The sequence below is a fragment of the Tricharina praecox genome (assembly GCF_024521635.1).
Source record: "Tricharina praecox strain CBS 144465 chromosome Unknown BZA05scaffold_10, whole genome shotgun sequence".
NCBI classification, from domain to species: domain Eukaryota; kingdom Fungi; phylum Ascomycota; class Pezizomycetes; order Pezizales; family Pyronemataceae; genus Tricharina; species Tricharina praecox.
In genome coordinates, this window is record NW_026250412.1 from 185,038 (window position 1) to 204,134 (window position 19,097).

At 57.6% G+C, this 19,097-nt stretch overlaps 8 protein-coding genes across 8 annotated transcripts; 3 read left to right on the forward strand and 5 right to left on the reverse strand.

The window, feature by feature from the left end:
- Positions 1 to 208: 208 nt before the first annotated feature.
- BZA05DRAFT_395685 (uncharacterized protein) lies at positions 209 to 2,294 on the forward strand. Its single transcript, XM_051483463.1, has one exon. It carries the CDS (start codon positions 368 to 370, stop codon positions 1,952 to 1,954), a length of 1,587 nt encoding a protein of 528 aa, XP_051339929.1. The 5' UTR covers positions 209 to 367; the 3' UTR covers positions 1,955 to 2,294.
- Positions 2,023 to 4,196, reverse strand: BZA05DRAFT_25852 (ferric reductase like transmembrane component-domain-containing protein). Its single transcript, XM_051480099.1, has 3 exons — positions 4,136 to 4,196; positions 3,637 to 4,061; positions 2,023 to 3,588 (listed from the first exon to the last, which is right to left on the reverse strand). Exons 2-3 carry the CDS (start codon positions 3,929 to 3,931, stop codon positions 2,168 to 2,170), a joined length of 1,716 nt encoding a protein of 571 aa, XP_051339930.1. The 5' UTR covers positions 3,932 to 4,061; positions 4,136 to 4,196; the 3' UTR covers positions 2,023 to 2,167.
- A 29-nt stretch (positions 4,197 to 4,225) lies between these two features.
- On the reverse strand, positions 4,226 to 5,307 carry BZA05DRAFT_395687 (uncharacterized protein). The gene is made up of 2 exons (XM_051483464.1): positions 4,944 to 5,307; positions 4,226 to 4,872 (listed from the first exon to the last, which is right to left on the reverse strand). The coding sequence occupies exons 1-2, from the start codon at positions 5,099 to 5,101 to the stop codon at positions 4,389 to 4,391; spliced, it is 642 nt and encodes a 213-aa protein (XP_051339931.1). The 5' UTR covers positions 5,102 to 5,307; the 3' UTR covers positions 4,226 to 4,388.
- On the forward strand, positions 5,308 to 7,514 carry BZA05DRAFT_395690 (adenosine deaminase/editase). Its single transcript, XM_051483465.1, has 6 exons — positions 5,308 to 5,516; positions 5,623 to 5,653; positions 5,794 to 5,870; positions 5,962 to 5,986; positions 6,049 to 6,209; positions 6,258 to 7,514. Exons 1-6 carry the CDS (start codon positions 5,357 to 5,359, stop codon positions 7,118 to 7,120), a joined length of 1,317 nt encoding a protein of 438 aa, XP_051339932.1. The 5' UTR covers positions 5,308 to 5,356; the 3' UTR covers positions 7,121 to 7,514.
- A 377-nt stretch (positions 7,515 to 7,891) lies between these two features.
- Positions 7,892 to 8,534, reverse strand: BZA05DRAFT_395701 (mediator of RNA polymerase II transcription subunit 31). Its single transcript, XM_051483466.1, has 2 exons — positions 8,259 to 8,534; positions 7,892 to 8,200 (listed from the first exon to the last, which is right to left on the reverse strand). The coding sequence occupies exons 1-2, from the start codon at positions 8,417 to 8,419 to the stop codon at positions 7,933 to 7,935; spliced, it is 429 nt and encodes a 142-aa protein (XP_051339933.1). The 5' UTR covers positions 8,420 to 8,534; the 3' UTR covers positions 7,892 to 7,932.
- Positions 8,535 to 9,835: 1,301 nt separating this feature from the next.
- Positions 9,836 to 12,251, forward strand: BZA05DRAFT_395703 (N-terminal C2 in EEIG1 and EHBP1 proteins-domain-containing protein). Its single transcript, XM_051483467.1, has 4 exons — positions 9,836 to 10,518; positions 10,649 to 10,672; positions 10,768 to 11,245; positions 11,308 to 12,251. Exons 1-4 carry the CDS (start codon positions 10,219 to 10,221, stop codon positions 11,823 to 11,825), a joined length of 1,320 nt encoding a protein of 439 aa, XP_051339934.1. The 5' UTR covers positions 9,836 to 10,218; the 3' UTR covers positions 11,826 to 12,251.
- Positions 12,252 to 13,119: 868 nt separating this feature from the next.
- BZA05DRAFT_336737 (uncharacterized protein) lies at positions 13,120 to 15,008 on the reverse strand (the record flags this gene model as incomplete). The annotated part of the gene is made up of 3 exons (XM_051480822.1): positions 13,120 to 14,190; positions 14,246 to 14,640; positions 14,696 to 15,008. The coding sequence occupies 3 exons, from the start codon at positions 15,006 to 15,008 to the stop codon at positions 13,120 to 13,122; spliced, it is 1,779 nt and encodes a 592-aa protein (XP_051339935.1).
- A 1,955-nt stretch (positions 15,009 to 16,963) lies between these two features.
- BZA05DRAFT_372458 (Pal1 cell morphology protein-domain-containing protein) lies at positions 16,964 to 18,825 on the reverse strand. The gene is made up of 2 exons (XM_051481707.1): positions 18,263 to 18,825; positions 16,964 to 18,200 (listed from the first exon to the last, which is right to left on the reverse strand). Exons 1-2 carry the CDS (start codon positions 18,536 to 18,538, stop codon positions 16,968 to 16,970), a joined length of 1,509 nt encoding a protein of 502 aa, XP_051339936.1. The 5' UTR covers positions 18,539 to 18,825; the 3' UTR covers positions 16,964 to 16,967.
- Between the last annotated feature and the right edge of the window lie 272 nt (positions 18,826 to 19,097).

The window sequence follows — 19,097 nt, forward strand, 5'->3', positions numbered from 1 at the left end:
TGCGACTGTCGCCGCGGTCGACGCGCTGCGCTGCGGGATCGTGCCCGTGCTTGTTGTTCGCACTGCTGGCATGGGCGTGGCGGGCGTGCACCTCGTTGCGGCGCTCGTGTTCGCGCTGTGGACTGCGTGGGAGGCTGCGGCGGCCGCGGCGAGTGCTCTCGCGCTCGTGGCGATGCTGGTCGTGGCGGGCGGACACGTGGGTAGGGCGCACACGGCCGTGCTGGTGTGTTGCGTGGTCGGGCTGGCGGTGGTGCTGTTCGGAGAGGGGGACGGGGGTGGGCCCGGCGCAAGGCCGGAAAAGGTCACGTCGACGAGCGGGCATCCGATCCCTTTGCTGATCGCGGCGGCCGAGGAGCGGTACTACAGCATGCGGGGGCGGCAGAGCCGCACGCTCGCGGAGGCGGTAGTGGAGTACAAGCGGCGGTACGGGATGTTGCCGCCGCCGCACTTCGACGCGTGGTGGGCGTTTGCGCGGGCGCGCAACGTGGTGTTGGTCGATGAGTACGACAGCATATACCACTCGCTCAAGCCGTTTTGGGGGCTGCCGCCCGACGAGATCCGGAGGCGTGCGCGCGCCGCGATGGGGTATCGGGATGATCTGCTCATGAAGAATAATCGGCTGCTCCACGCGTATATACGTGGTGGAAAGGTAGAGGTTGGAGGGCAGGGACAGGATTGGCAGAAAAAGGCGACGAGGGATATGCTAAGCGGCTTTGCTAGGTGGCTGCCGGATATGGACTTGCCGTTTAATATTCATGACGAGCCGAGGGTCATGGTGCCGTTCGATGCCCTGCAGAAGCATCTCGCCGATGCAGAGAAGGAGATTGCGAAGCTGGATCTCAGGAAGGGAAAGAGCAGGAATTCGTTCACGCCGCTGAGCAGGGAGGAGAAATCCATGCCCCCCGTGTACCACAAGACGTCGTTCACCGGCTTCGCGCACTCCTCCATCTTCGCTCACTCGACGCTCTCCTGTCCGCCGGACTCCCCCGTGCGCCAGCCACACCACACGAAAGAGGACCATCCATCGGGCCAGCTGCTGGGCTTCATCGTCAACGCCACGTCGTCATCCGACATCTGCCTGTCGCCGAGCCTCGAGCACCGCCACGGCTTCTTCGACCGCCCCAACACCTTCAACGTGGTCAAGTCGCTGTACCCGGTGTTCTCGCAGAGCAAGGTCTCGTCCTACGGCGACATCGTCTACCCCTCGCCGTGGTACTGGGCGCACAAGGTGCCGTACGACGAGCACCGCGACCTGCCCTGGGACCGCAAGGTCCAAAAGCTGTACTGGCGCGGCTCCACGACCGGCGGGTTCTCGCGCAACGGCGGCTGGAAGCGGCACCACCGCCAGCGCGTCGTCTCCGTCATCGACGCCTCTGACACGGCTTTGATCCTGGAGCGCACCCCCACCCCCAACAGCACCCTCACCCCCACCAACAGTACAACCTGGCACACAACCCGCGTTCCGCGCGAAAGCCTACGGTCCTTATTCAACGTATACTTCAGCCACATCGGCCAGTGCACGCCGTCCGACTGTTCCATACAATCCCGGTTCTTCCATCTCGCGCCCGTCGCCGCGCAGCACTCGGCCTGGGCGTGGAAATACCTACTAGACATGGACGGCAACGCGTTCTCGGGACGCTACCACGCATTCCTCAAGTCCCGCTCCGTGGTGTTCAAGCTCGCGGTGTTCCGCGAGTCGCACGATGAGTGGCTGCATCCGTGGGTACATTACGTGCCGCTGAGTCTCCAGCTCGACGAGGTCGCAGAGATCATGCGCTTTTTTAGGTATGAGCCTGAGGGCGAGGTGTTTGCTAGCAGGATTGCAAGGGAGAGTAGAAGCTGGGCCCGCAGGACCCTAAGGAGGCAGGATTTGGAGGTCTGGATGTTTAGACTGCTGCTCGAGTATGCCAGGGTTACGGATAAGGGGAGGGGGAGTGTTGGGTTTGCGGGGTAGGGGCGCGATATGATGGTACATCGAGTTGTGAGTTATGATTGGATGATATCATGAGTTTGGGTATAGACGTTTTTCTCGAATATAAATATACACACGCGCGCACACACTTGCTATCCATTGACTACCACACAATACCTAATGTACATCAAACCACTAATTACTCCATGGGATATCACTATTTACCTACCCCCTCCCCAAAGCCCAAACCACGAATCAATGCCCAAACTCCTCAACATGAATCGACACATCTCTCCCGTGCATGCCCTGTCTCGCAACCGCCCTCTTTACCACCGCCGCCATAGCAGCAGGCGCACACACCATTACCGCGGTACTCCCCCCGTTCCCCCCGCTCCCCCCGCCCCCCTCGCCAGCGCGCAAAACCGTCTCACCAACCATCTTCGCCAAGTTCGGTCTTCCGCGCTCAATCCGGTGCCTATCCAGCCCCAGCCGTACCAGCGCGTCGAGGGCGCCGTCCGCCGTACCATCACCCGTACCATCCCCCGCACCATCCCCCGCCGTTGCCGCAGTGGAGGAGAGCAGGCCTTCCGTCATCTCCACGCCCTCCTCGTCCCCATGGACATCACTTGTGGCGGCGGTGCCAGTGGGATTGGTGATAAACAACTCCACGCACCCCGCGACCCCGGGGTACTCCAGCGCCCACGCCGCTTCGGCGGGTGATTTGACGGCCCATATGAACCGCACCTTCCCTCTCCCCCACTCGCCCTCCCTGTTGCTGGTGGTGGAGAGCTGCAGCAGCCGCACCACCCACCCCACAGCAAACGTAGCGCCCACGCCGCCCGCGATGAACAACACGTTATCCACGTCGTCGAAGCTGTCCAGCCTCGGCGTGGTCGGGCCGAATGGCATATCAATCGTCACCTGCACAGGCCTTCCATTGGCAGTGGTGCGGAGGGCGAGTGCGGCGAGGCGCCTCGTCGTCCCGCCGCGGACACGGGCTATGAGGCGGATCTGCTTTCCGCCGCCGCCGCTGCTGTTACTACTACTGGGGAGGATGGTGAATGGATTCGCCCCCCAAAAGCTGCTTTGTGCGTGGAGGAGCTGGCAGTGCGATCCCGGGGGTGGAGGGGTGGGCGGGGCGGAGGGGAGCGTGCCGGTTATTAGCAGGAGGCCGGGGGAGGGGGTGGTTATGCTGGCGAGCGCCTGGATGCGTAAGTGGTATTTTAGGGCTTGGTCCACGGTGAAGAGGAAGATGCTGCAGAGGAGGTAGGGGCGCAGGTGGGAGACGTGTAGGTATAGCAGGGGGAAGAGAAGGGGTGCTAGCGTTATGTGCAGGAGGTAGAATGTACGGTACCAGCGGTGGCGGATGGTGTGGTTCGCCGAGAGGCCGATCGCGAACAGCACGCCCACCGCGCCGACGCCGCAGAGCACGTCTCCCTCCAGAAACCTTGTGTTCATCTTCCCCGCCCGCCAGAAAAAGTCGAGGTACAGCGCCGCATGCGTGTACAGCAGGAGGTTGATGATCCGCCCCAGCCAGCGGTGCAAGAAGTTTGCCTGGCCCTCGTACGACAGCCCGAACAGCCAGCGCAGCGGCGAGCGCTTCATCGCCAGCAGGAAGTGCAGTGGCAGGTTCGCTGCCGCCACGGTGCCGAGGGATTTGGTTAGGTGGAAGTAGTCTGCCATATATCAGTTATCCATCATGAAATGAAATGATTGATACAAACCATTCCCGGTATTAACCACAACGAGTGACATACACCAGCCGGTCCACGCGGCGACAACCAGCCAGTCCCGCCAGCACCTAAGCTTCGGATAGCGCAGCGAGATGGGATCGTACAATTTCCACATCAGCCTGCGCAACCTCCCGCCGCCACTCCCGCCGCTAGTGTTGCGGTATAAGCCCACGAGCACGCCAACGAGCAGCTGCGAGAGGATCACGTAGTAGCCGGCCCAGTCCAGCTGTGCGCGCCGCAGGAGCTTCTGCTCGTCGGTGAGCGAAACGTAGTCGTAGTCCCACATCTTATTTGTATGTCTGTTTGTATTTACCGAGTGTGGTGATGGTGATGGGGGGAGGAGTGAGGATTAGAGATGTGTTTTGTATGTAGGTACTGTTGGAGCTACTGCAGTTAGCTAGGACGTAGAGTAAGCACTGCCGGCATTACACAGGGATTAGTCGCTTCGACTCTCCGAGATGACCGAGTGTTCGGCGTCACAGGAACTCACACGGTGACACGGCTAGAGATGGACTTTGATAAGTGAAAAAGATTTATTCAACCCGTAGTTTATCAGAGGTGATCAGCGTAGTATGCAAACAGTAGTAGTAGTAGTAGTAGTAGTAGTAGTAGTAGCAGTAGAGAGCCCGTGTGCTTTTGCGCCTCCAGCCCCCATACAGCCATACAGTCCATCAAGAAAGAGAGTTCAAAGCAAGCGACCAGCCAAACGAAAAGCAAAGAACACACGAAACCAGCCTGCCCTTTTATTTCCCCGCCGCCAGCCTCTTCTCGATCTTATCCCTCTCATCCCTCCTCTTCGCATCAATCTCCTCCCTAGTGGCATTATGGGCGACGATACCCGTCTGATTGAAGGGGTTATCAGGGTGTTTATCAAACTCCTTCTTGATAAGCTCGACCATCTGGTTAAGTCTGAGGCCCTTATGTTCCTCCTTGACCTCAGGCAGTCTCCGCTCTTTGTACGCGGCATACGCCGCCTTAAACCGCCGCTCGGGATGCCGGTCAACAGTCACCGTCTTCCCGTCGCTCGTAGTGATCGCAAGCGCGTCCAGGGCGTCGTCGATTCCCGTCGCGTTGATCGCGTCCAGCGCACCATCGATCCCGCCCCGCTTCACCGCTACTTTCCCACCCTTCGGCTTGGATGGCGCAGCGGCCTCCTCCTCCGCCAAAAGCTTGTCTTTCTCGGCTTTCTTTGCAGCTAACTCCCGCTTTTTGGCTTCCGCGGCCTCCCTATCCCGCTCATCAGCCCTCTGCCCTCACATCTACCCATCTCAGCGCGGGGAAGGGAGAGGAGGGGTTACTTCTTATCGTTACTCTTCGCGCCCTTGCTCCACTCCTCAGCCTCGACTACCGCCTTCTTCGCATTGTCGGATGCGGCCTTGGCCTCCGCTGCTGCGGCCTTCTTCGCGTTGCCCGCTACCTTCTTGGTGTTCTCTGGTGCGGCTTTTTTGCCCGCCATGGTTGGGGTTGGTGGTTGGCGTGGGTTGGACTGTCGTGGGTTGGAGGTCGAGGGTGATGAAGATGATGTGATGTGAGTGATGAGGTGGGGTGGGATGGTGGTGGGATGGTGGTGGTGGTGGCGGGGTCCGGATCACCCCGCTATGTAACTAGTGTATGCAAGTACTGAGTAAGTACCCTGACGTAACCTCGACTCTTACTTCACACACCGTCCTTTGTACTCCAGTCACGCCACACGCCACACCGCCTCGACAGAATGACCACCACCACCACAACCACTCCCTCGGCCTCAGCCACCGAAGCGCTCGCAGACTTAGTCGCCACGACCGTGATCCGCGCATTCACCGCGCTGCCGCGGAAGTACCAGCCGCGCGAGCGCGAGTGGGTTCCGCTTTCGGGGGTGGTGCTTGAGGACGGTAGTACTCTCCTTCTTGTTCCTCCTCTTCCTCCCGCTCGAGACTGGAGTAAATTAGGGACTGGAGTATTGTACAAAGTAGGGACTGATGTACTTGTGCACCGTAGAATGTGGAGAGATGTTTTGTGCTGCGCTCGGGTTTGTCGCTCACCCCCTCACCCGCTCACCCACCTACTCACTCGCTATGATGCCGCCCTGATGGGGGGATGGGGGGATGGGGGTGCGAGATGGGGGATGGTGGGTGGTAACTGGTAACGGGTGGTAACGTAACGCGACAGGACCGGAATGAAGGTGCTCCCCGAGAATAAGGTCCCGCTGGCGAAGGGGTGGGTGCTGCATGATTGCCATGCTGAGGGTATGGTTCCCGCCTGTGCCCACTGCTGTTTCCCGCTGATGGTGACGGTGGCGGTGATGGCTGATGGTAATGGGTGGGGTGTACAATATAGTCATCGCGATCCGGGGGTTTAACTGGTATTCTCCCCTCTCCCCTCCCCCCTCTGCACGACGAGCGCACGTCACTAACACAACCCCAGCTTCTTAATCGAAGAATGCCGTAAACTGTCCCACTCGAAGGACTCGGAATCCTACGTTTCCGCATACGTGCAACGCTCGACATCGATATCACCAGCACAGCCACAGCCATTCGAGATCCGCCCCAGCATCAAGATCCATTTCTATTCTTCCGAGGCGCCGTGTGCGTCCCCTCCCGTCCCCTTACCTCCCATACATTAACACCCCCCAGGCGGCGACTGCTCAATGGAGCTCCTGATCGCCTCGGCAGCGGACCCAACGCCTTGGGTTCCCACCGTTCCCGCCGTCCCCACTCCCAGCACCCCCACCACCATCTCCAGCACTCTCACCTCCACCGCTGTCCCCCCGCACCTCCGCGGCCGCGGCTACTTCTCCTCCCTCGGCGCCGTGCGCACGAAGCCCGGGCGGGCCGACAGTCCACCAACCCATTCCAAATCCTGCAGCGACAAGCTGTCCCTGCGCTGCTGCATCTCCCTCCTTCTCACACCAGCATCCCTCCTCCTCTCCCCCGCGCGTGCGTACATCGACACCCTCGTGCTCCCGTTGGCGGCGTACTCCACCTCTGGCTGCGCGCGCGCGTTCGGCGCGGCGGAGACGGGAAGGATGGCGCCGCTGCTGGGGCGGGAATGGGGCGGCGGGTATAAGTTCGCGCCGTTTGAGGTGGCGACGACGACAAGGGAGTTTGCGTTCTCGAGGAGGGCGGGCGCAGGGCCAAACGCGTGTAATCTGGTCGCTGTGAAGGTCGCGGGCAGGGGCGAGGAGGTGCTGATTGGTGGCGTGTTGCAGGGGAGGAAGGCTTTCGGCGGGGATGTGGTGGGGGACAGGGAGAGGGAGAAGGCGGGGAGTATGCTGTGTAAAGCGAGGATTTGGAGGGCGGTTGTTGAGGTGGGTGTGCTGCTGGGGGCGGGGGCGGCGGGTGTGTTGGTGAACGGCGGGAGCGGGAGCTACGCTCAGCTAAAATCCGCATCACCCGAGCGGGCGGTAGTAAAGCGCGACGTTCGCACGGCATTAGGCGCCTGGATCCGAACGGGCGGCGACGACTTCTCACTGCCACCACTGACCCCTGCCACCTAATCCACACACCCCAACCCCGCATCACCGCTTCGCAGCCCCAGCCCCAGCCCCAGTCCCGTTCTCCTTCTTTGGCAGCGAGTCGCGGTCGAGGATCGTCTGCAGCACCTGCCGCTCCGACAGCTTCTTTTCGATCTCTTCGCGGAAGAGCTGTTCTTCGCGCTCGATGCGCGCGATGGCTGCGAGGTGCACGGATTTGGGCGTGGGCATGGAGGGGGGGATGCTGGGCATATTGTCGGTGTTGGGGGTGGTGGTGGGGATGGTGATGAGGGAAGTGGTGGTGAGGGATTCGTGGCCATTAACTACCTATGCAGAGTAGTTAACTAGGTGGTTGGCTGTGATGGCTCGGTCGGGCGGTGGGGATGTTGGTGATGGTAGGGTAATCTGTGTTGTCAGGTGGTTGTGGTGGTGGACGAGACGGGGATGGAACTGGAACTGGATTGGCCGAGTGGCTGCATGAGTCGTGATCCGTGTCAGTGCCAGTGCCACACTCACGGCCCGCGCAGCCTCCCCCCCCTCCCCGCCCCCGTCGCCCCCAGTTTCATTAATGAGCACAATTTCACACGAAATGAAGTCACCGGACAGAGGGTTTCACCGCCACAGCCACTTCATGACTACATGACTAAGTACCAATGATACCTAGAGTACCTATGATACCTACATGTAACCGTCCAAAACACCCAGCTTGAAGTTCAAACGCCCGACCAGACACTATGCTATAATATACCTAACCTACACCTATGCTCCCTATACAAAACCAAATCACTCCCAATCACTCCCAACGCCTTACAACCCAGCCAGCCAGAAATCAAGTATCAAGCAGAAGTAGAAGCCCCATTCACATTCACATTCACATTCACATTCACATTCACCCCCACCCCCCCATTCTCCTTAACGGCGGGCACCAGTACTGTTACCGGTTCTGCCGCAGGCGCTGTTGCGGCCACGGCAGCAGCGGGCGACGGCAAGAAGCTCGCGACCATATCCTGCATCATCTCCTGCGCGAGTGCGGGATTCGCAATATCGTTGCGGAACTGCGGTTGGCGCAGGAGGGTGAGCGCCGCGAGGGAGTAGACTGGGTATCTGTCGTTGGTAGTGTACTGTCAGCGTGGGCAGCAGCGGGGACGGGGACACAACTCACGTAAGCAGACGTGCATAATCGGGCTTGCGGAAGTACTCGAGGTACTCGAGGTAGCGGATGAACCGCGGGTCGTCGAGGACTTTGGTGTGCGCTAGGTAGCTGAGGTAGAAGGGGTTCGAGAGGCATTGGACGAACTGTGTGGCGGTGGTAAAATGGGGCATGCGGTCAGCAGGGTGGGCTGTCAGATGCTCGACGAGCAAGCGTGTGTTGGGAGGGAAGGATGGATGGAAGTTACCTCGAGCTCGACTTCGAGTCGGGTGCGCCCGTGGGGGATCGGTTGCTGCTGCTCCTGCTGGTCCATGGTTGTTTGGCTGTTTGTTGAGGGGGGGTGTTTGTTGACGCGCGTGAGGAGGGAGGGTGGGAGGAGTGACGCGATCGACCTCCGGTCTCAGTGATGGTGACAGTGGAGGTGGTGGTGGTGGTGGTGGTGGCGCTGCTCGACGAGGGTGGGGAGTCGCTAGTTGGTAATGTAGAGTAGCACTGCAGTGGGCAGGGAGCATTCAGCCGCCTGGCAGTTGGGTACATTTACATGATTGCACTCTATGTATCTTCATCGACACTTCAACTCACCGGAGAGATTCCCGACACACAGAAACAAGGCAAGAAACGTCTCAACGCTTGATGCTTCTCCGGACTTGGGGGAGCCCGTCGCTTCCGATTTCCGACGCAGCGGACACGGCCAACGTCGAGATGTCGGCGGGACGAGTCCGTGACGGATGGAGATGAGCAGCCAGTCAGTCGATGACGTTTGTCTGCATCGCGTTCATTCACGTCGCTCCCTCCTCCCTCCTCCCTCCTCCCTCCTCCCTCCCCCCTCCCCCCTCCTCCCTCGGACTGGTCGGATCCGATGGTCCCTCACCTCCGAAAATCGGCAGTCAGTAGATTGTTCTCGCCCCACACACATCGCGATCACCTCTTGCTGATGGATTGCTCCGCTTCACGTCGGCCATGCACATCATCGGAACAAGCACCTACCCACATGCCGCACTTTCCCTTTGCTGGTATTCTCCAGACTACCGCACTTGCTTGCTGCCCCTGTCCGCTTCTCGAGGCCCACTGGAACCCGACACCTCCGCCAGCCCCCAGTCTCCAGCTGCACTCCACCGTCCACTCATATCGCGCTGCCCGATTCCGGTCATCTTCCCCTCCCCCTCCAAGCCCGCAGCCAGCCAACCAAGCCCCTCGCTTCGCTGCCTTCGCCGCCTTCGCCAGTTCGCACTGATTTCCACACCACTTACATAAGCACCCACTCACCCCGTAGTTCTGCCCTACAGCACAGTTCCTCTCCAGCCAACCCGCTCGTCCCCCCCCCGCTCCGCCCGCTCCCATCCGCTCGTCTCCGCTCCCTCTTCACTCGTCCCCCTTACACCGTCCGCACGCACGCAAGACGCACAACGCACGTCGCACGCACGCCCGCTTCGTGCCTGCCCAGCTGTAAGCAAAAAGACACAATTCTCTACATGGAAATAAAAAAATAAAAAATAAAAAATAAAAAATAAAAATAAAAAATAAAAAATAAAAAATAAAAAAGTCTCAGTGCTGTATGTAGCTCAACGGTGTCAGTTACCCCTGCTTCAGATCCTCCACCCCCCCTCCCAACTGAACCCAAACAATAATCCATCACCCTCCCACTCCACCTCTCCAACTCCCTCCTCCCACCTCCCACCTCCCTCCCACCCACTCCCACCACTCGCCCACCCCCCACACCCCTCCCCCGTCGCTTCCGGAAGAACGCTGCAGAGTACATCATCGTACAGAGAAACGCATCCGTACATCCTAATTACTTATCTCCATTAAGCACTTGACTTAAGCCTTTAACTTATGCCATGACCCAAACTGCTGTCGTGCTGCCACTTCGTCTCCGTCTTTCACTTCTCCCTCTTCGTCCCTGCGAACCCACTACCACCGCCGCCGCAAGAACACCAGAAACAAGTCGAGCTCCGTTGCTTCCTTCGCAGCTATGAACACTTTTGGTATGCGGCCATCCTGCTCCTCTTCCTCCTCCTCCTCCTCCTCCGAAACGAGACAGAGTTCGGTTGTGCTCCGTCCGCCGCCGTCTCCCGCGCCGGACTACCCAGCTTTCCTGTTCTCCCCGCCCATCTTGCCCTCCTCCCCGAAGCGGAGCTTATCTTCGTCCTCCTCCTCGTCCTCCATTGCCTCCTCCACTTCTTCTCTCTCGTTCAACTCGGAGAGCTTGCGACGCCACTTGCTGATCAGAGAACTGGGGTTTGACAATCTGATAGTTCCCAAAAGCCGCCGAGTAAGCTCGTCCCGTCCGTCCCGTGTGGATAGATATCCCGGCCAACAAACCCCTCCCCCACCCCCGTATATTGCGCATACGTACTTTCTCAAGGCGACCACCGTACTGACACGACAATTGTTCCGTACAGGCAAAATTCGATTTGAAATTACAGGTCCGTCGTCTTACCTCCTTGTTTTTTTGTTTTTTCTTTGTTACGCGCGGCACAATCGATCGCGAGTTCTGACGTTTTCCACCCTTGGCATACAGATCCATGATCTGAACAACGTCCCATTGGTCTCCGGTCACGCGTATATCAAATGGCACGTCGAAGGTTCGACGCGCGCCGACTGCCGCTCACGCACCAGCCACGAACCCATCAAGGAGCACAAGGTGGTATGGGGGTACGAGCACTCAATCCAAGGCCTGCGCTTCAATATCGGCAAGGGTAGCATGCTGCAGGAGAGCCACATCGTCCTCGAGGTGCACCAGGAGTACTCGGGCGGGAGAGAGCGCATACTGCTGGGTGTGGTACGGCTGAACCTGGCCGAGTACGCGGGACTCGAGGGCAAGACGAGGAGGTACCTGATGCAGGACAGCAAGATCAACTCGACGGTCAAGATCGGCATCGAGATGCATCAGGTCGGGGGTGACCCGAACTTCTCGACGCCGCCGTTGAAGGGCGCCCAGGTGTTCTCGGGGATTGCGGGGATCATCGGCGAGCAGAGGGAAAATGACGACTCGCGGAGTATGCTCCTCCCATCCTGCCGATATAGCCGAGCGATTTGACTGACGGGAATATCCTACTAGAAATGACAGTTCCCAACATCAAGAATCGCGATGCCGGCGCAAATCAGGACATGTACCGGCGCAACCTGACGGCAAGCTGGCAGTTGATCCCAGGCGAACTCAACGCCGACGAATGCATCGAAGACATCTTTGCCGGCGGCGACGGCTGGACCGGCAACGGTGGCGGCGGAGGAAAACCCAAGTCCGTGCGAATGTTCGAAGGCAGCGACAGCGACTCGATAAGCCAGCTCAGCGTGGGAACCAATACGCCGATCACCACTGGGGGTCTGGGAGTGGAGAAGGCGACGCCTGCAGCGCCATCGCTGTTGACGGTCGAGCCGATTAGGGATGGCAAGAAGAGAGGAGGGTACGCGGTTAGTGTGATGACGGGGAGGAGCAAGTTGACGGTACACACCAGCGGGGGCACCAGCGGGGGTGGGGCCAAGTCGGTAAAGTCGGTAAAGTCGGTAAAGTCCAGCCCGCGGGAGGTGGATGAGCTGAGGGACGATCTGGTCAGTTGGAGGATGCCGTCGAAGTGAGCTATGGAGAGTAATTCATCCTTTCCTTTTTTCCTCTTTTCCTTTTCTCTCTCTCTCTCTTGTTCCTTTTCTTTTCTTTTCTTTTTCTTTTTCTTTTATAGTGAGATACCCGGCAAGCATGCATGCGCCGACACGCCCGTTCCGACTCACTTTTCTCTTTCTTTTGCTTCTTTTGTTTCTTTTTCTTTTTTCTTTTGGAGTTTTTTGGGGCAGTTGTTGCTTGTGCTTGTGCTTGTGGGGCTTTTCGATTCCTGATATTTCATTTAAGCCTCTTACCCTTTTCGTAGATGGATCTGATCGTGGGATATGGCTGTGGAGTGGGGATCAAAACGTGGTTGGAGATGTGGTTGGAGAGTAGGATGATGTATGTAGTCACTTGTACAATACAGTTCTAGAGTAATCTAAGTGGCAATGTTGAGAATGTGGATTGTGTTGTACATGTTACCTGGTTACTTGGTTGATGACTTGGTTGCTTGGTTGATGACTTAGTTGGATACTCAGGTGCTTGGGTAGATGAATCGTGAAAGAGGGATATTCCTCAGTGTATCGAGATGTTGAGGATATACTGCCAGGCAGGCCACGACTCCGAGTGCTCTATCAGAATCCACCGTTAGACTTGAAGTCTGTGGCTCGTGAACCAACTTCCTTCCACCGCCCATCGTATCTCACCGGTGAACACTGAATAGGTACTGCACACTGCACACTGCTGGATTGCATCACGCATCATCACTTGTGCCATAGGTACCGAGTCTCGACGGTTCTAGGTATCATAGGTGGGTAAAAAGAAGGTATCTCATCTAAGAGTACAAAGTAGAGTACATGCTCATAACGGCATTCCCGTGCCTATGCAATAACTGAAAAACTGAACAAACAAACAAACGAATAACTGAATGCACGAACAAACTCATAAACCCACACGACTCCGAGACTCGAGTGCTCTATCAGATTCCACCGTTAAACTACATATTGAAGCTTGTGCCTCGTGAGTCGTGAGCCAACTTCCTTCCATCGCCCATCGCCCATCGCCCATCGGCTCTAGGTACCTAAGGTACATAAGTAAAAGGTAGGTATCTCATCTAGTAAGAAGTAGAGTACATGCTCATGCTCATAACGGCATTGTCGTATGCTCAGAACTGAATAACCTCATAACTGAACAAACTCACAAACTCACAACTGAATAGCCTCATAACCTCATAACCTCATAACCTCACAGCTGAATAAACGAACACACTCATAAACGCATCATAAAAATCAAACCAAAAGCTCCCAATCAATCAATCCACCCACCCAACCCTCAAAACGCCCTCTCTCCACCCTTAACCCACGCCCTGAGCACATTCTTCTGAATCTTCCCCGTACTAGTTTTCGGCAGCTCCTTTACGACCTCGACCTCGCGCGGCACCATGAACCCCGCAATGCCAGGGCTCTTCTTCGCCCAGAGTACAATCTCCTCCCCTTTGGTCGTTGCCCCGGGGGCCAGGGTAACAAACGCCTTCGGGCGTTCCCCAAAATGGGAGTCGGGGACAGCGACGACACCCACTTCCAGGACATCTGGATGTCGCACCAACAATCCCTCCAATGCAACAGAGGAAACATTCTCACCACCAGAGATGATGATGTCCTTAGCGCGGTCCATGATCTGCACCGCGCCGTCGGCGTGCCACACCGCCAGATCTTCGGTGTGCAGCACGCCGTCCGCGAAGAGCTTCGTGGTCGCCGCCGCGTCCTTGTGGTAGCCGCGTGCGCAGATGTTACCTGAGAACACGATCTCGCCGACTTCGAGCCCGTTGCGCGCGACGTCGACGGGCGGCGAGATACCAGGCTTGATCACACGGCACAGTCGGGACGTCGCGAAGCCGTGCCCTTGCCGCGCCATGAGCGTGTACTTCTCGCCGGCGGGGAGGGCGTGCCATGACGGGAGGAAGTACCCGCGCGTGATCGGCCCGTACGTCTCTGTGAGACCGTATACGTGCACCGGGATCAGGTTCAGCGCGATCATGTCCGCGAACAGCTTTGCTGTGGGCGGGGAGGCGGCGACGGTGACGCGGACGGGGGCCGCGAGCTTCACTGCGGAAGAGTGTGCGCACAACAGGGTGTTCACTGTTGGAGCGGCGTTGAAGTGTGTTACGCCCTCGTCCTTCAGCAGGCGCCACATCTCGCCGTAGTCGATCTTGCGCAGGCAGTAGTGTGTGGCTCGCGCGGATACCACCGCCCAGGGGAAGGTCCACCCCACCGCGTGGAATAGTGGCAGGATCGTGAGGTACTTCGCCCGCGAGGTCGCCATTACGTCGCGCGGTGACAGCGAGGACTCGATCACGTTCGCCAGCGCCGCTAGGTAGATCCCCCGGTGCGTGTATTCGACTCCCTTCACCTCGTCAATCTCCGCACACAAATATCCAGAGCGGGGACTCATCACTCACCTTCGGTTTCGCCGTGGTCCCACTGGTATACGCCAGCGCCATAATATCGTCCTCGTGTTGCGCTTCCATCTGCAGCCCCTCCCAGCCCTTCGCGCCCCCCTCGACATCCAGCCTCAGCCCCTCCGCAATAACATCGTCAAACTCCCCACCACTCAGCTCTCCCTCCGTGGCGTCCACATCATCATCGATAATCCTGCGCACACCCTCATCGAACCCATCAAGCAGGTGTACAAACTCGCGGTCGACAATGATCGCCTCAACCTCCGCATGCGCGAAGATGTACCGTATATCCTCGGGCTTGAGCCTATAATTCACCGCAACCTGTAACGCGCCCCCAGCCGCAATCCCGAAAATACTCTCCAGGTGCGCCGGCGTGTTCGGGCAGAGAATCCCCACTGCCATCACATATCACATCAGCCCCCATCTTTATCATAAGTACGGGGAACTCACCCCGCTTATACCCCCGCCCCCGCACAAAATACCCCAGCCCCCGTGCGCGGTCCGCAAACTCGCGGTACGTCCGCCGCAGAACCTTGCCCGTGGCAGTCGTGTGCACGATTGCCTCCGCGTCTGGCTCGATGCTTGCGGCTCGTGGCAGCAGGTATGTCGGTGAGAGCTCGTGGCGGTTGGTGCGCTTCTGAGGGGGGGGCTGTTCTGTTTTCGACGAGGAGGAGGTGGTGCTGGTGGAGCTGGTGGACGAGGACGACGAAGGGGCCCAAAGATGGCTGGCGAGCGCGGCGAGGCGCGAGGCGGGGGAGGACATTGCTGTTGTTGGTACTGTGCTGTAGATACTGTAGACACTGTACTGTAGGTACTCGTTTGCTACAGGTAGACTATGCACGTGTACAGTTCAATGTATGTGTACAGTTCAATGTGTGTGTACAGTTCAATGTATGTGTACAGTTCAATCGGTAGGTATCGTGACGAATGGTGGTGGACGTGTACGTGGGTGGGTCGCACAGGCCCGTACTCTTTATCTACAGTCGACATCCGCCCTCCCCGGTCCCCGGGGAAAGGGAGATGTCCACTGATCTACTGATAAGTCTGATATGGCGGTTACATTCGGTTCTTCCTCGTATGTACTCTACATGCCCACACACGCCCACAGCACACATGGCCGGTCCGGTCGTCGCCCCGCCGGAGATCTCGCCTATCTCTCTGTCTGGCTGAGGGGGGTTGGGGCTGGGGGGATGCTGGGGAAGAAGGCAAGGGAAGCGGAGGGGCTGAATGTGGGGTATGGGGAAGCGCTGGATTGGATTAGCTGGCTTAGCTGGCTTAGGTAGCTGGGCAACCGGGTATGCATGTCTATGATAGTGATGCTATTTGCGGTAGGTATCTGAGCTACTGCAGCTGGGCTGGGCAATGAGGTGGGGATTGCATGTGAAGAGGATGTGAAGAAGATGAGAAGATGTGAGAATCAGATTGCATTGTAACTATACCCTCCTCCGCCTTCGAGGGACGCGGATCATGAAGTGGAGTGGAGTAGAGAGTAGAGTAGCGTAGAATCTCGGAATTGAGCTACCCACTTGCAATGCTGCTTCGCGAGCACTGACTGAGGGCTTTTTCGCAGTCACCGTCGTTGCCGACGACCACACAGCCCAAGCGCGGCGAGGGGACTGGGCAGTGGACAGTGGGGAAGTCTATGACTGCACCTGTCGCTGTACCGGTACATTACGGTGGTCAATGGTCTCAATTACGCCCGCAGAATGTGTTGATTTTGACCGAGTGCACAGTGCAGATAGGTAAGGCTGGAACATCGACTGTGCAGTGCGGTGCAGTGCGGTGCGGTGGTGGGGAGCTATGGCTGCAAAGACTCAGGACTCAACAGCCTTGGAAGTTGACTGTTGGCGTTGGGCGTGAGGTTAGCCGAGCTAGGCACAACTTAGAAGAGCTTCCAGCCGAGCAACTGCCACCGCACGGACCACCCCCAGTGTTTTCGCCACACCATCGCACCGCCACGCTCACCACACCACCACCACCACCACCACCACACCAACCATTGCCAAACTCACCACCACAACCACCACCCCCCCCCCTCCCATCACCACCACGGTAATCCATCGTCAAAATCAAAACGGAAGGATGTAATTGGTATAATAATAATAGTAATAAAAAAAATAAAAAAATAAACTCTTGCGTACAAAACTGTGATGATATCCAATCCAGGGAAGTCCGAGTCAGTCATGCTAAGTACTTTCACACACAAGGTATCAATCAAGTCACCAACCAGCCAGCCCCCTCGTCCCCCTTTCAAAAGGTACCCACAAAGTTACTAACCCCCCCCCCCCCCCTTCCCCCAAATCCCCTCCCCCCGTTGTAGTAGTTAAACATGGAACACAAAAATATGGATGAATGAAGTAGGGCCGACAGACAGAGAAGAACAAGGACAAAGACACGACACACGATACAAAAAACTATCCCAAAATCATTCCGTTCCTTTCCTTTCTTCTGGTTGAGTGGATCTCCCTCCACCCCACCCAAGTTTTACAAAGAAAAAAAAAGAAGCAAAAAACTGCAAAGAATGGACAGAATAAGGTCACACACTCAAAGACGCCAGACACAGAGCACACACACACACAGAGCAAGGGAAAAGAAAAAAACACACATGCAACATACAGACGACGAAATGGAAAATTCACAATCAAGTGTCACCCGCGTCGCCGCTGCCACCGCCTACATCATTTGAGTGATATCAAACCCCCCCCCCCCCCCCCCCCCCCTCCTAATCCCTCCGCTTGGGCTTGGACAGACTCCTCACTCTCTTCATCAGTCCGTTCGAGTTGCCTTCGTCGGTGCCGACACGGTTGAGATGGGGCTTCTTTGGCGAGTTGGGAACCCGTTCACGTCCACCCTTGTCGACGACCGAGATGGTCTCCCCCTTCTTGTCGTAGGCATCGTCGTAGTCGTTGAAGAACGGGCTGTCTCCGCCGCTGCTCGGCGTCGTCGGGGAACGTCCCTCCGAAGGCGAGCGCTGTCTGTTACCGGGAGGTGGCGGTGCACGTCTCCGTCCACCGATAGGTGTCTCGCCCGGCTTCATGGAACGGAACTTCTGCACTAACGACTTCTTGCGCTGAATACCTCCGCCGTTGCCGAATGCACCCTCGCTCGACGAACGAGGACGGTCATCGAAGCCCTCCGCCACCGTCTTTTGAATGGCAAGCTTCGAGGCGGGTGCACCGTCTAGGAAGGTCGATGTACCCAAGCCGAGGGACTCATCGCCGTGAAGCGTCTCGATGGCGGATTTGGGATCGAACGAGATCGCGCGGGTGGTAGAAGGGCGGCGAGCGTTAGATGTGTAATCGTTGAACGCCTCGCCGTTTCCATTTCCAAAAATGTGCGAGTGATCGGCCTTCGACGGGAGGGGTCCAAAGCCGCTCATCGAGTTGTTGGCCGAATCGGCTGGGAAGGCTTGCACGGGAGCCAACCGGCGGGAGCTCTTGTTGCGATGAGGATTGCACGCATCGAACGGGCCATCGTGATGGAATAATCCAGAGCCATAGATTCCAGTCACATCTAGTTTATCGATAACGTCCAACCCAGCGGGCTTCTTCCGCCGGTCCGAAGAGGCATCGCGTCGTGGCTTATCACCACCACGCGATTTGCTCTGTGTCGACGGGCCCTTCTCGGCTGGCCGTCTATCTCCCCGTCTCTGCCGGTCCCGAGCTTCAATCTCATGGACATCGATCACCGAGGAGTCAGAGTTCCGTCGAGGTCTTCTGCTAGGGTTACGAGATCGCTCGGCATCGTGAGGGGGAGGAGCCATTCGGCTGCCAGGAGGGGGAGGTGGACGCCTGCCACCTGGGGGCGGCGGTGGTCGCGAGGAGCCTTCCAACGTGATCAATATACCCTCATTCTGGGCGGCAGAGCTCGATTTATGGTGACCCGGTGGTGGAGGCCGGAATCTGGGAGCGTTCGGTGGTGCTGGTCGGTTCATGTCGGAAATAGTGAGGTTCTCCTGCGTCGAATAATTAGAATCGCAACGCAAACCAACGTATATACATCAGGTGAGGGACGTACAAATAGCTCTTTAGCACTCCCCGTAAGTAGCGATCCTTTGCCAGCAGAGACGTCAAAAGAGTTTGCGCGAGGTGTATGTCGTGACTGGTCGTTTCCAAGGTTGAAATCGCCAGCGTCGTCGTCAAAGACGTCTAGAAATGGATTGCGAGACTTTGGTCGTTCACGTCCCGGGGGTGCATAAGAGAAGGGATCGGCGGGTTGTAACTGCGGAGAAGTAGGTCCTCCAGGTGCGCCCGCAAGTCGTGCACGAAACGGATTGTTGGTACCCAAAGACATGGTGGGCGATACTCTCCGCTCTATATACTCCAGACATCAGTTCCGATTGCGATCCTTGCGGTCTCTTTTTTTTTACTTTGCTCTGCGGAATCAAGAAGGAGAGGGGAGATAACGGGCATATCCAGCCAGAAGACAGACGTCGGGGTCTTCCCAGGAAACCAAGTTTCGGAGAGATAAACACCCTAAGGCAGGGGGTTGTGCGAGCGACACTTGGGGGGAGATGCGGTGTACGTACGTATGCTTGATGCTTGTGTATGTTGCTTGCTATGGGGTATTCAAGAGGATTGATAGGTTGCGCCGGGGTGGTCGGGGGTTGACCAGGTGGTGCGGCAGCTTGCGACTCGTAGCAGGAGGTACTATCGAGAAAAACGGAGATCCTGTAATCTGTCTAGATGCGTTCGAAAGACGAGTGGCGGTTGCAGCAGCGGTTGGCTGGCGAAGTGGGTGTACTTAGGTGGTGGAAGCCCCTGAAGAGGGAATTGGAGCAGAAGCTTGCTGGGAGGAGGGAACTAGATATCGCGATGGGGGGTATTGGTAGTTGGTGGTAGTTGATATTATT